Source organism: Podarcis liolepis (assembly GCF_965112155.1).
Source record: "Podarcis liolepis genome assembly, chromosome: 7".
NCBI classification, from domain to species: Eukaryota; Metazoa; Chordata; class Lepidosauria; order Squamata; family Lacertidae; genus Podarcis; species Podarcis liolepis.
In genome coordinates this window covers 68686545-68698516 of record NC_139561.1, presented here as the reverse complement: position 1 = coordinate 68698516, position 11972 = coordinate 68686545, and the positions used below count along the sequence as shown (strand labels likewise).

At 48.5% G+C, this 11972-nt stretch overlaps 1 protein-coding gene across 1 annotated transcript; it reads right to left on the bottom strand.

Moving 5' to 3' along the window:
* Window positions 1-1545: 1545 nt before the first annotated feature.
* On the bottom strand, window positions 1546-9538 carry LOC310710912 (regulator of G-protein signaling 17-like). The gene is made up of 5 exons (XM_083512255.1): window positions 9443-9538; window positions 7129-7253; window positions 6394-6486; window positions 4750-4978; window positions 1546-3914 (listed from the first exon to the last, which is right to left on the bottom strand). The coding sequence occupies exons 2-5, from the start codon at window positions 7248-7250 to the stop codon at window positions 3726-3728; spliced, it is 633 nt and encodes a 210-aa protein (XP_083368381.1). The 5' UTR covers window positions 7251-7253; window positions 9443-9538; the 3' UTR covers window positions 1546-3725.
* Window positions 9539-11972: the final 2434 nt, after the last annotated feature.

The window sequence follows — 11972 nt, the reverse complement described above, 5'->3', positions numbered from 1 at the left end:
AGGTGTGTGTGTGTGTGTGTGTGTGTGTGTGTGTGTGTGTAAGTAAACTAGCCCTCAACTAAAATGCCACAGGTTGATGCCAAACGGGTGTTTGCTAGAGTCTCGAAGTCTTCTATAGGGGCTATATGGGGCTCTTCTGATCTTTCTCTCATGCCTGAACTGGGTGATATGTTGTGCCTGAGCCACAAGGAGGCAGTCCAGGTCTGTCGGCTGCAATTTTTACTCTTACGGAGAATATTGTGAGAGGTTTGTCCCACACTCTGTTTTCCATCTCCACCTCTTGCAGAGCAGGTGTGCTTATAATAATAGTAATCATGATATGATGGTCATGATATGATTTCATTTGCAGCCCACCTGCCTTCCAAGATGCCGCACAAAGGCAGTGTATGTTGGGTCTGCATTGCTGCATCCCATCCAGGCACCAACCAGCTCTAGACCTGCTTAGCTTCAGCAAGGTTGCGGCCCCAGGTGTCTTAAGACTATGTGATGATCATCAACCACAAGCCACCTTATTTCAAGCCCGACCATTGGTCCATCTAGCTGAGTATTGTATACACTGACTTGGGTTCCCAGCCCTACCTAGAGATGTCGGGGGTAAAACCTGGGACCTTCTGCAAGCAAAGCAGACACACTGTCACTGAGCTATGGTCGTTCTTGCAATTCCTCAATTCATATCTCTGCCCCCTTTAGTGATCTTTTTCTGCCTCCACCCCACCGGAGATCTCTCAGGTACCTTCTGATGACATGTGTGCCATCCATTTAAAGCACATTATGTCCCGCAGGGAATCCTGGGAATTCTAGTTTGTCATCGTCCCCAGGAGCTACAATTTCCAGCACCCACAGCTAACTATAGTTTCCGGGATTCTTTGGGGCAAGTCAAGTGCTTTAAATGTGCTTTAAATGGGATGTGTGTACACATCCTCTCTCAGGCACACATATGTATTCTCAGTGACAGATGGACCCACGTTGACACATTCCCATCTCTTGTGGCAAAAACAGTTTTAAAATTGTTTTCTCACCCAGCTCTGAGACTACCGAGTAAGCCAACTGTGTGGTAGGTGGTAGAGGCAGGGGGCAAATGGATTCCTTCTCTCTGACTCTTCCGCTCCACAAGCTGTATGTTTTTGCACATAAACCCATAGCAGATGTGCATGTTTTTATGTGTGCGTGACTGTTTTGTGGCCTGTGTCCATGTAATTGTTGGGTTCTATCCAGTTAAGTCCCAGGGATGGAAGGATCTGTCAGTTCTGGGTCTCTTAGGCCACATTCACAACCATAACATTTAAAGCAAATATTTTACCCCTTGAGAAACAGTAAATAAAAATCCAAACTTTCTGATCCTCTGTTGGGTGGATGGATTTATATTGTGAACTGTCCCAAGAACTCGAGATGAAAGGCAGGAAAAGAAAGAAAGAAAGAAAGAAAGAAAGAAAGAAAGAAAGAAAGAAAGAAAGCTCCATTGCACAGGAAATTGCCCATCTGCTAAAAGTCTGCAGCTGAAAATGAGAAACCACACAAGAAACAAAATGGAGGGACACCCGCCACTTGCATTCAGGGGCCACACATGGCTCTCTTTATTCCATACAAAGTGGTCAAGATTACAGCTTGGGTCCGACATACAACCTGTAGGCCCTGAATGCTAGGCCCTTAATTTGCCACGCTGAGGTAGATAATCAACAGCTCCGTTGTGCATCTGCGCTTTCGTACAGAGCAGCAATGCCAATCCTTCGTAGCTTTCTCCTTTTGATCGCTGAAGTGAAGCTCTGTGTCTGGTGGCAGTCTACCCACAAAAGATACTAAGCAGCTGCGCCAGCAGCACCACCTGCAGGCAGTGGCAGGAGCCTCCACCTCCACCCCTAACTTGGTGCGCTAGATCGTCACAGCTAAGGACTTTGTTTAAAATTTAGTAGAAAGCGAAGGTAGACAAAATACAAGTGGAGTGGGATGGAAAAGGTGAGTAAGCAGCTGAAACCCAGACTTGGCTAACAATGGTGTGCAACATAAACTAGATTCCCCCCCCCCCCCATAAAAGTTGTTTTTAGGGCATTTTGGAGGTGTGGAGGTCTGTGCTTAACCTACTGCTGCTATGACCTACATGGCCTCTGCGAGTTACTTTTTCCTCCCAGGAGGTTGCAAAGCTGTGTTTTTGAGGGTAGCCATCCAGTTTACAAAAGAATGATGTCAAATAAAAATGGCTAAGGACATTAAGATAGACCAAAGCTCTAACTTAATTGCTACAGATAGCTCAGTTGGTTGGAGCCTGGTGCTGATAGCACCAAGGTTGCAGGTTCGATCCCTGTATGGGACAGCTGCATATTGCTGCATTGCAGAGTTGGAATAGATGATCCTCAGGATCCTTTCCAAGTTTACCATCCTATGGTCAAGTCATTGTGCTAGGATGGCATAGATCCAAGAGTTAAAAAACCTCAAGTATAATTTTTGGATTTTTTAAATAAAACCTTTTTACCAAAAATGGCCTATTTACCAGAATATTGAAAAGCAGTCTGTGTAACACCAGTTTACAGGTGAGAGTCGTGAAATTACCAACCTATAAACCTACCTTCCGTCTCGCATAACTTGGTGAAGAGAACGATTAAAGCTAGAATGATTAAGCATTATAGAAGAACAAGCCTGGCAGGTGAAGAGTCAGCATGGCTTCTGCAGAGAAAAGCGCTGTCCCATCACCTCTTGGGCTTCTTTGAGAGTCTCAGCAGGAAGATAGGGGTGATTCAATGAGCATTTTGGTCTTCCAAAAAAACCTTTGGCCCTCCAGTGGCAGCTGTGGCTTCCCCCTCCAGGGCTCTGGCCCTTGTGTAATCATGCTGTTTTCTGACCTGATTACAGAACTGAAAATAAGTTATGTTTATCACAATATGGAAAATGCAAGGTTTTTTGTTTGTTTATAATATGACCTACTTTTATCATTCAAAACATTTTGACTTTCCAAAAAAGGGGGCGACTGTAGTTGGGGGCTGGGCAGGTTATTTGAAGCAGAGAAAGGCTTCTCCTGCCCCCACCCCGTAGCCTTTTGCATGTAACTCTTATTAGGGCCTCCATGCTTATCTTTAACTTGTCTAGTTCCGACATGCAGTTGCGACTGAGAATGGCAATGCCATTTCTGCTAGCCAAAGTGTTGACCAATGAAAAGGTCTAGTGGTAAGGAGAGAACAAGGCTACTTTGGCTCAGAAATGTCTGCAAAGAAGGTTTTTGTTTTCATTTGGCATCGTCTTAGAGCTCAGACCTCTTCCCTCACAAAATCACCACATGGTGGGAATGCTAAAAAGCCCAGTTCCACAAATCCCTCCTCCACCAGAGGCTGGTTCCACATTCTTGAATCCTGCGTACCCGTAGGAGACAATTCCTATCAAATCCTCCAGCACAAAGAAGTGTTGTTGTCTAGATCCCATGAAGCTCTAGTGTGGTCTCTAGAACCAAACGGCTCCTAGTTAACCTGTGCTCTAGAACATCCTGGTTGGGCTCCACACCTTGGAAAGCAGTGATCTCATCCCTTCATCTAGAATACGTCCTTGAATTTGCTGTACGTAAATGCCAGTGATGGAATAGTACATGGCTGTACGGGACAACTCAGCAGATGGAGGAAGAGGCTCACATCGCACAGATTGTTCTGTACACCTCAACCCTCCAAAGACCTCTTGTCACCAAGCAGTAGGCAGTCTGAAAACTTGGCATCTTGAGAACTGAACCTGGGGTCCCTGTGCTTGGGTTAGGTGTCAGCAACAGGCATAGTCAGTCTCTGCTCCAGCGATTTGTAGAGAGGGGACTTCAGGAACCTGGGGTAGGAATCCCGGTGCATGAGAGCATAAACTTGCGCTTGCGCCTCATCAAACATGTGAGCGCCGGGTGACGGCAGGGAGTTGTTGATGGTCTCGCGCACTGCAGCATCAATGCTGACCTGCAAGAAGAAGCAAACACACACACACACACACACACACAGGGTGCTGTCTCAACTCATTTTGGCAGAATCGGCTCTGGAAAAGAGGTGGTGTGCAGGCAACTCATCTCTGCATTTCCTGGAGTAAGGATGTTGGACGATTCCATCAAAAATGGAAAGAAGAGTAGAAATTATGGATGCTCACTTATTCGACTCATGTCCAGCATGGAAATCAGCACTCACTGTTGTTGTTATCAAATTATTTCCTGCATTTGTGGAAATCGCACAGGTCCACACACCTGCAGTGCAATGGATGAGCCTCACCCTGGGAAAACCACCTTCATGATCACGGTGTCTTAGGCAAATGGTACAAAATAGATTATGTCATACCCACCTGCCATTTGCAATATGTTCCCTTTGCACTGAAAGGATCAGAATGGAATCATGTAATGGCAACATGGTTTATGCAATTAATTATGTAAGTTGCATAAGTTCACAGCTAGGGCTGATGGGATTTGTAGTTCAACAACATCAGAAGGGCCGCTGGCTACTCATGCCAGTCTTAGGTCCTCATCACCTGCAGTTTGCATTTATTTATTTTAAATTTGTGGACTGATTGAACCGTGGGTTCCTTTTCAGCCAACCAAAGTGTGCTTCCAACAGATTGCCTGATTAACTGTTGGGAATAGCAGTGATTTGTTCATTCCCCTAGAAATGCCACGAATCCAGCAAATCTGAAAAAGGAAGGAGAGTGGCTGCTGCAAAGCAGTGCTCAGCTTTGGATAACTGCTTCTTGGTCCACTGCTTCCCTTTCCATAGTTCTGCCTCCCACACCCCAATGCTGCACCCAGCCTACCTCTTTTGGGGAGAGGATGGAGATGTAATCCAGGTAGATCTTCTGGGCTTTCTCCGAGATCTGCTCTGGGCTCTGCTCCCTTTTGAGGTCCTCACAGGCGAGCCAGAAGGACATGTTCTCTTCGCTGTGCTCAGTCTGCAGGAACTCCATGAAGATGCGCCGGCCGGCTGGACTGGTCAATATGGAGTCAAAGGACCATTGCCAAGAGGCAGCTTCTTCCGCTGTGAGCCTGAAAAGCAAGGGGTGGGAATGGGAGGGTCTGCTCTTTCTTCCTCCTGCTCTTGGGGCAGAAGGTACAACTCTGTATACTGTTCAGGACACAGCAGCTGCATACATGCCATAAATATAAAGCACATTTCACCCCACAAAGAATTACAGGAACTGTAGTTTAAGAATGCTGGGAACTGTAGCACCGTGAGGCATAAACTACAGTTCCCAGGTTTCTTTGGGGGAGGGAATTGTGGGGATTTTAAGAATAGTAGGAAAGGATATACAGTGGTACCTCAGGTTACAGACGCTTCAGGTTACAGACACTACAGGTTACAGACTCTTCTAACCCAGAAATAGTACCTCGGGTTAAGAACTTTGCTTCAGGATGAGAACAGAAATCGCACGGTGGCGGCAGCAGGAGACCCCATTAGCTAAAGAGGTACCTCAGGTTAAGAACAGTTTCAGGTTAAGAACGGACCTCCAGAACGAATTAAGTTCTTAACCTGAGGTACCACTGTATTGAATAAGTTATCCTTCTTTCACTCACGCTAGTAAGTGATGTAGCAGAGCAGATTCCCCTCAATATAGCTGGGAGCTCGTTTGCAGCTTCATTTGAATCTCTTAGTTAAGATTATTCCTAGTGTCCCCTTTTGTCCCTTTTAAAAGAATAAAGACACAAGAGTCTTTCTGAGTAAAGTAACAAAAAGTTTACTCACATTTCAGATCATAATTTGATCCCTGAAAGGCAGGCTTTACTTGGTAAAGTAAACCGTGAGTTTATCTCATATGGAGACTGAACTCGTGCTGCTGGCTGAGAGCCAGCAGACAGCAAAATTACATTGAGATAACAAAATGGCTGCAGGAGATCAACATGGCAGTAAAAGATCAGGCAAGACATGAGAGAGAACAAAAGACATCTGAGAAAATGACTACATGACTCGGCTCTTTTATGGCGTCAGCCAGAGCCATTCCCATCTGCCAAGTCACATGCAGGGAAAGGAGGCTCCAGGGACCAATGAAACAGGAAGTTACACTGGCTGGATGTCCCCCTGCTTGTGCCCACTCTAGGGAAATAAGGAATGTTGCATTTGACTGTACTAATAGATTACATCCAACAGGAATGTGCTTTAAATGTACAGCGTGGACACAGCCATCATGACTGTTTGCCACTTACAAGAAATCAGTCATTCAGCATGGCAGTCAAAGGTGGATCTCAAAGGGGTGGGAGTCAGGATCCAGCTTGTCAGCTGGATCTAGTCCTCTGCTGGATCCAGTCCCCAGTCCCTGTGATAACCTTATCCTCCACAAATGTGTCTGGATCCTTTTAAAGCCACTGAACAACACATGCAGCGAGGTGCACGGTTCTCAAAAGGTATCATAGCCACCTTCTTGGATCAGGAATTGGCCATAGTAAGTTCAGGTACTTTGGCCCACCTCTCCTCCAGGTTTAATGGGCTTTCCAGGTTGGAGATGCTGGACACTTTACATCCCACGCCGTCTCGCCGCCTCTTCCTTGCCAACCGGTTCCTGCAACAGACAACGCAAGGAGACCATTTTTCTGCTGGCCAATGGAGGAACAAGGCAAGGCAAAAGATCCCTGCTGGTAAATATCATCTCTACTCCGGACTGGTTAGTAGGAGGTATTTGGACTTTATAAGAAATGGGACTTGGCAGAGCCGATGTGGCTTTAGCATCTGTAACTGGGACTAAGCAGCTGTGCATCAAAAGCATGGTGGCTGGTGCCCATTGGATCTGATAGGACAGAAGGCAGGGGTGCCACAGTAGGTGATGCCAGAGATAATGACAGGTGGTGCCAACCAACTCTACTTTTGCTCCCCTCTTCCTTCCTGCTGAGCTCAACAGGGGCAACACTGAGACTAAGCAAGAGGAAGGTGGCAGGCGGTGGTACCCCCTGGGCTGGTTGCAAATAAGAAGGCAGGCAGGTGGGGCTGGCTGGAGGCAGACTGAGGTTGGTGGGGCAGAGCCCCATTTGCCCTAATGGACCAGCCTCTGCTGGACAAAGGTAGGTTTTGAGAAAGGGCTATTGGAAAGGGTGGAGAGAGGTTGCATAGACTGGAGTGAGGATGGACTGAGTGGGATTTGGGTTCTGCCTGGAATAACAACATCCAGACAAGGTGGGCTCCCACTCAGCCCTGCAGAGGCATTTACCATGTGCAGCAACTGCAGCAGCACCAGCAGAAGCAGCAGTGTCTGCGACGGCAGCAGCGACACAGGCCTCTCCTCGTAGTCTCTGAAAGCTGACGGCCTTTCACTGGGGAGCTGGATTCCATTACCTTGGGAGGGAATGGAGAGAAGAGACCAGGTGTGTTTAGTATTTACTGCACTGCATTTGTCTCCCACCTTTGTCTCCAAGGAGCTTAAGGTGGTGTGCATGGTTCTCCCTCCCTCCATATTTAATCCCCACAGCAATCCTGAGAGAGGTAGGTTAGGCTGATTGGCCATGTTTGGCCCACGTTACCCAGTGAGTTTCATGGCCAAGTAGGGATTTGAAGCCTGATCTCCCGAGTCCAACACTCTAAGCACCACATCAGTGGATTTTCACATCCTCAAAAGCTTCAGACAGATTTTTGCATGTGTACAGATCTGCGTGTACCCTGTACTTCTGCAATTTCACTGCATGCAGATACCAGTTCATCACCCTGAGTAAATACATCCGGTGTTTCCTCAGAAAATAAGTTTCTAGCCTTCAAGACTGCAAAGGCTAAGGTACGTTCAGAAAACAGAATGCATCAAGGCTGTGGTCAAATACCTGCTCACCTGAGAAGAAGTCCCATGGATGACAGTAGGGCTTTACATCTCAATGAACATGTACAGGATCAAGCAAAATACAAAGCAGACCACTGGATGTATATTTTATAAATCTGCGCTTGAATACTGTTTGCAGAATTATGCTTGTCTCGCTGCAGATTTTTATTTTGTAAAGCACAGAATACACTCAGCTTTGGCTACGGAACAGGGAGCAAATACATGGACTTTAAAAGCGAGTTGACATGATGGTAGAAAAAGAGGGCTTTAAGAGAAGAATTCTGAACTTACTCCAAAGGAAAGACACGGATAGAGATTCTTATCCTGTCTTATTACAAATATGATAGCTACTTTCTACCAAACCAGTTGGTTTGTCTAGTTCAGTACTGTCTGTACCAGATGTTGCCCAATCCAGATGTGGCAATCCAGATGTTGTTGGACTCCAACTCCCATCAGCCCCAGCCAGCCTGACCATTGGGTCAGGGAAAATGAGAATTGCCGCCTGACAACTTATTGAGGCAAGGCTGGCCCAGGACACTTTGGCACCCGAGAAGAACCACAAAACGATGCTCTTCCAGCCAGGGAACAGGTGAGAGAATATCTACACCAGGAGTACCAGGGAGGTGGCTGATTTGGCCTCCAAGGAGTGCACCACAGCTGCAATGATGGCGGCAGCGGGCAATGCATCCCTTGGAGACCAGATCTGCTGCCCCTGTGGATCCTGCCAGCTGAGGTGGTTGCCACACCTAAGGAATAGTTAGACTACATTAGACTACATTAAGAGAGCCAATGCCCTGCCCTACCTTTGAGGCTTAAGGTGGGTAACACTCTGCTCCGATCCTTCCCAGTTCCCAGATGCCAATTTGGCTGCAAATCTTTTTAATTCAAGGGCTCACAGCTCCCATGCATCCTTTCAGCCTTGGCTATGCTCACTCAGGAAAGTGAGAGATGCTCCGAGTTAGAAGGGACCACAAGGGTCATCTAGTCCAACCCTCTGCAATGCATGAATCTTTTGCCCAACATGGAACTCGAACCCACAACCCTGAGATTAAGAGTCTTGTACTCAGTGGCGTAGCGTGGGGGGTGCAGGGGGGGCCGGCCGCACCGGGCGCAACATCTGGGGGTTAGGGTTAGGGGGCGCAGATCCACGGGTTAGGGGGTGCAAATCCACGGGTTAGGGGGCGCAAATTACTTGCCTTGCCCCGGGTGCTGACAACCCACGCTACGCCACTGCTTGTACTCTACCAACTAAGGATCAGAGGCACTTGATTACACTCGCAAGTTACAGAGTTGAGAGACTGAGGATTTCCTTTGAACCTGGAAGCTTTCCACAGCCGTCTCCCACTACCCCGCCAAGCGTTTTGAACCGAGCATGTGCAGAGTGCCTTTCTTCCTCGCTAGAGAAAGCCAGCAGCAGCCCGGGGGGCGGGGGCGGAAGCGCTGCAATGCTCCGAAGGGTCGCTAGGGGGCATCTTGCCCTGTCCACACAGCGGGCGCCGAGTCGCTGCGCGCGAAGCGGTACGATGCGAGCCAGCTGCCTCCAGCCGGCTGTCTGGTATAGAGGGGACCCCTTCCTTGCCCCCCGAGGGCTACGGGCGCCTCCCTGCTCCCAGGTCTTTCTTGATCAATGACCCCGGGCGGGAGCTCAGCCTTGCCCTAGTCCTGCAAAGCCAAGATGCTGGGGGAGCCCCCACCGCGCCCCGCCAGCCGCACCTACCTGGTCCCACCCGGTGGCGCCGCCGCGCGCCGGAGCCTGTCGGCCACCTCGCCCGAAGCTTTGCTTGTAGCCCCTGCTTGGAGAGCACAGCGCTTCCTGCGCAGCTCAGGCGCTTCCCTCTCTCCGGCCACCAGGGGGAAGCAGACGGCCGCCGCGGACCCGAGCGGCTGCTCCGTGCAATGCGAGGCGGGCCGGATTGCCGCCCACAGGTAAGGCTCGGCCGTCCACCCCGCCGCCCAAACCATCAACGATCCCGAGCCTCCCTCCCTCCCATAAGCTAGTCCTAGGAAAGAGGTGCTGGATCTCCACGATTTCATCTTTCCCGGGCGGCTTCACTCGGTGCCATTTGCCTTTACACACAAAAAATCACCTGGACCTTCTATAGCTGTTAGCTGTTGCAGCTACTCGGAAGTTCCACTAAGTTCAACGGAGCTTTCTCCCAGGTGAATGTGTTAAATGTGCAGGAGGAGGAGGATATCATCTGATGGAACTGGAAGTAAGTTCTAGCCTACAAAGGGGCACTGCATAGTAGATCTATTAAGATGCCCTGGAACTACCCAAGACTTGGGTCTTCAGCTGTTTTTGGACTACAAACTCCCATCATCCCTGACCACTGGTCCTGCTAGCTAGGGATGATGGGACTTGTAGTCCAAAAACAGCTGGAGACCCAAGTTTGGGAAACCCTGCTCCAGAGGTTACTGGACTCCAGCTCCCACCTGCCTCCACCAGCATGGCTGATGGATGATGGAAGTTGTATTCCATCATCTGGAGAGCCACATATTAGCCATTCCTGGCAGAGTAGGGATGGGTAACCTGTGCTCCTTCAGATATTGTTGACTCCAGACTCCCAGCATCCCTGACCATTGACCCTGCTGGCTGGGGCTAATGGGAGTTGGAGTCCAAAAGTCCCTGGATGGTTCCCTGTTTTTGTGGTTGCATCACAGCGGCAAATGGCAGGGCTGTAGCTAAATGGTAGAAGAAGAAGAAGAAGAAGAGTTTGGATTTGATATCCCGCCTTTCACTCCCTTTAAGGAGTCTCAAAGCGGCTAACATTCTCCTTTCCCTTCCTCCCCCACAACAAACACTCTGTGAGGTGAGTGGGGCTGAGAGACTTCAGAGTAGTGTGACTGGCCCAAGGTCACCCAGCAGCTGCATGTGGAGGAGCGGAGACGCGAACCCGGTTCCCTAGATAACGAGACTACCGCTCTTAACCACTACACCATACTGGCTCTGCGTGCCAGAAGGTCCCATGTTCAATCCCCATCATCTCCATGTTGTTGTTGTTTAGTCATTTAATCATGTCCGACTCTTCATGACCCCATGGACCAGAGCATGCCAGGCACTTATGTCTTCCACTGCCTCCCGCAGTTTGGTCAAACTCATGCTGGTAGCTTTGAGAACACTGTCCAACCATCTTGTCCTCTGTTCCCCTTATCCTTGTGCCCTCAATCTTTCCCAACATCAGGGTCTTTTCCAGGGAGTCTTCTCTTCTCATGAGGTGACCAAAGTATTGGAGCCTCAGCTTCAGGATCTGTCCTTCCAGTGAGCACTCAGGGCTGATTTCCTTAAGAATGGATAGGTTTGATGTTCTTGCAGTCCATGGGACTCTCAAGAGTCTCCTCCAGCATCTGCATGTAGGATGGGCAATGGATGCTGTCTCTAATCATGGAGAGCTGCTGCCAGTCGGTGTAGACAGTACTAAGGTAGATGGACTGACACTCCAATGCACTACAAGGCAGCTTCCTATGATCTTTATGCTCCAGCCAAACCACATGATGACTATCCAGGAGTCTGGATGGTTGCTGTCTCCTGATGTTCAAAATCAGGGGAGGGGGGTAGCAGGCCCCCCAAACTCTGAGATTAGTCTTTAACATCATAAAATGTGATCATTTGCAATTATTTTAATAGGTTAAGCATTTAAATGGGATGCTGTGCACTGGGAAACCAGTGTGCCCCTCCAAATGTTGGACTCCAGCTCCTATTTGCTGCAGGCAGCATGGCCAGTGGTCAACATTGGTGGGAGCGGAAATTCAACACAATTTGGAGGACCACAGCTTCCCCCATCTCCATCCCCTTCACAAAGTTATTAGCCTACAGCCTCGTCTTAATTCCTAGAAAGAAGTCCTCTTGATTGCTACGGCAACCGCTTCATCCTAGTAAAGAGACTTGGCCTTATTTGCCCCCTAAGCAATGATGTGACCATGAATGAAAGATGGTTAAGGGAGGACTTGAACCCGAGTCACACAGAAGCCACCCCTGATGCAGCACAGCACACTAATCCTTCCTGTCTGAATTCAGAGCCATCTGGGGTGGTTTTCTGAATTTGCAGCGATGGGGGTATTAGCAACGTGTTGGCTTGTTTCCTTCTTGCTTGTACAAAAAAAAGAATCTGAGTTGTTTATGGACCTAATAAAGTGTTTTGAGGGAAGTGCTCCCTTCCCTGTCTGCTTTTGTCATTCTTTACAGAATTATTGTTAGCAAGTTTTCCCAGCTAATAATAATAATAATAATAATAATAATAATAATAATA

Coding starts and splice junctions, on each gene's coding strand:
- LOC310710912 (XM_083512255.1), bottom strand. CDS start 7,250: ATGGAATCCAGCTCCCCAGTGAAAGGCCGTCAGCTTTCAGAGACTACG. Junction 4,979..6,393: donor CCATTAAACCTGGAGGAGAG/GTGGGCCAAAGT, acceptor CTTGCTTTTCAG/GCTCACAGCGGAAGAAGCTG. Junction 3,915..4,749: donor CCATCCTCTCCCCAAAAGAG/GTAGGCTGGGTG, acceptor TTCTTCTTGCAG/GTCAGCATTGATGCTGCAGT.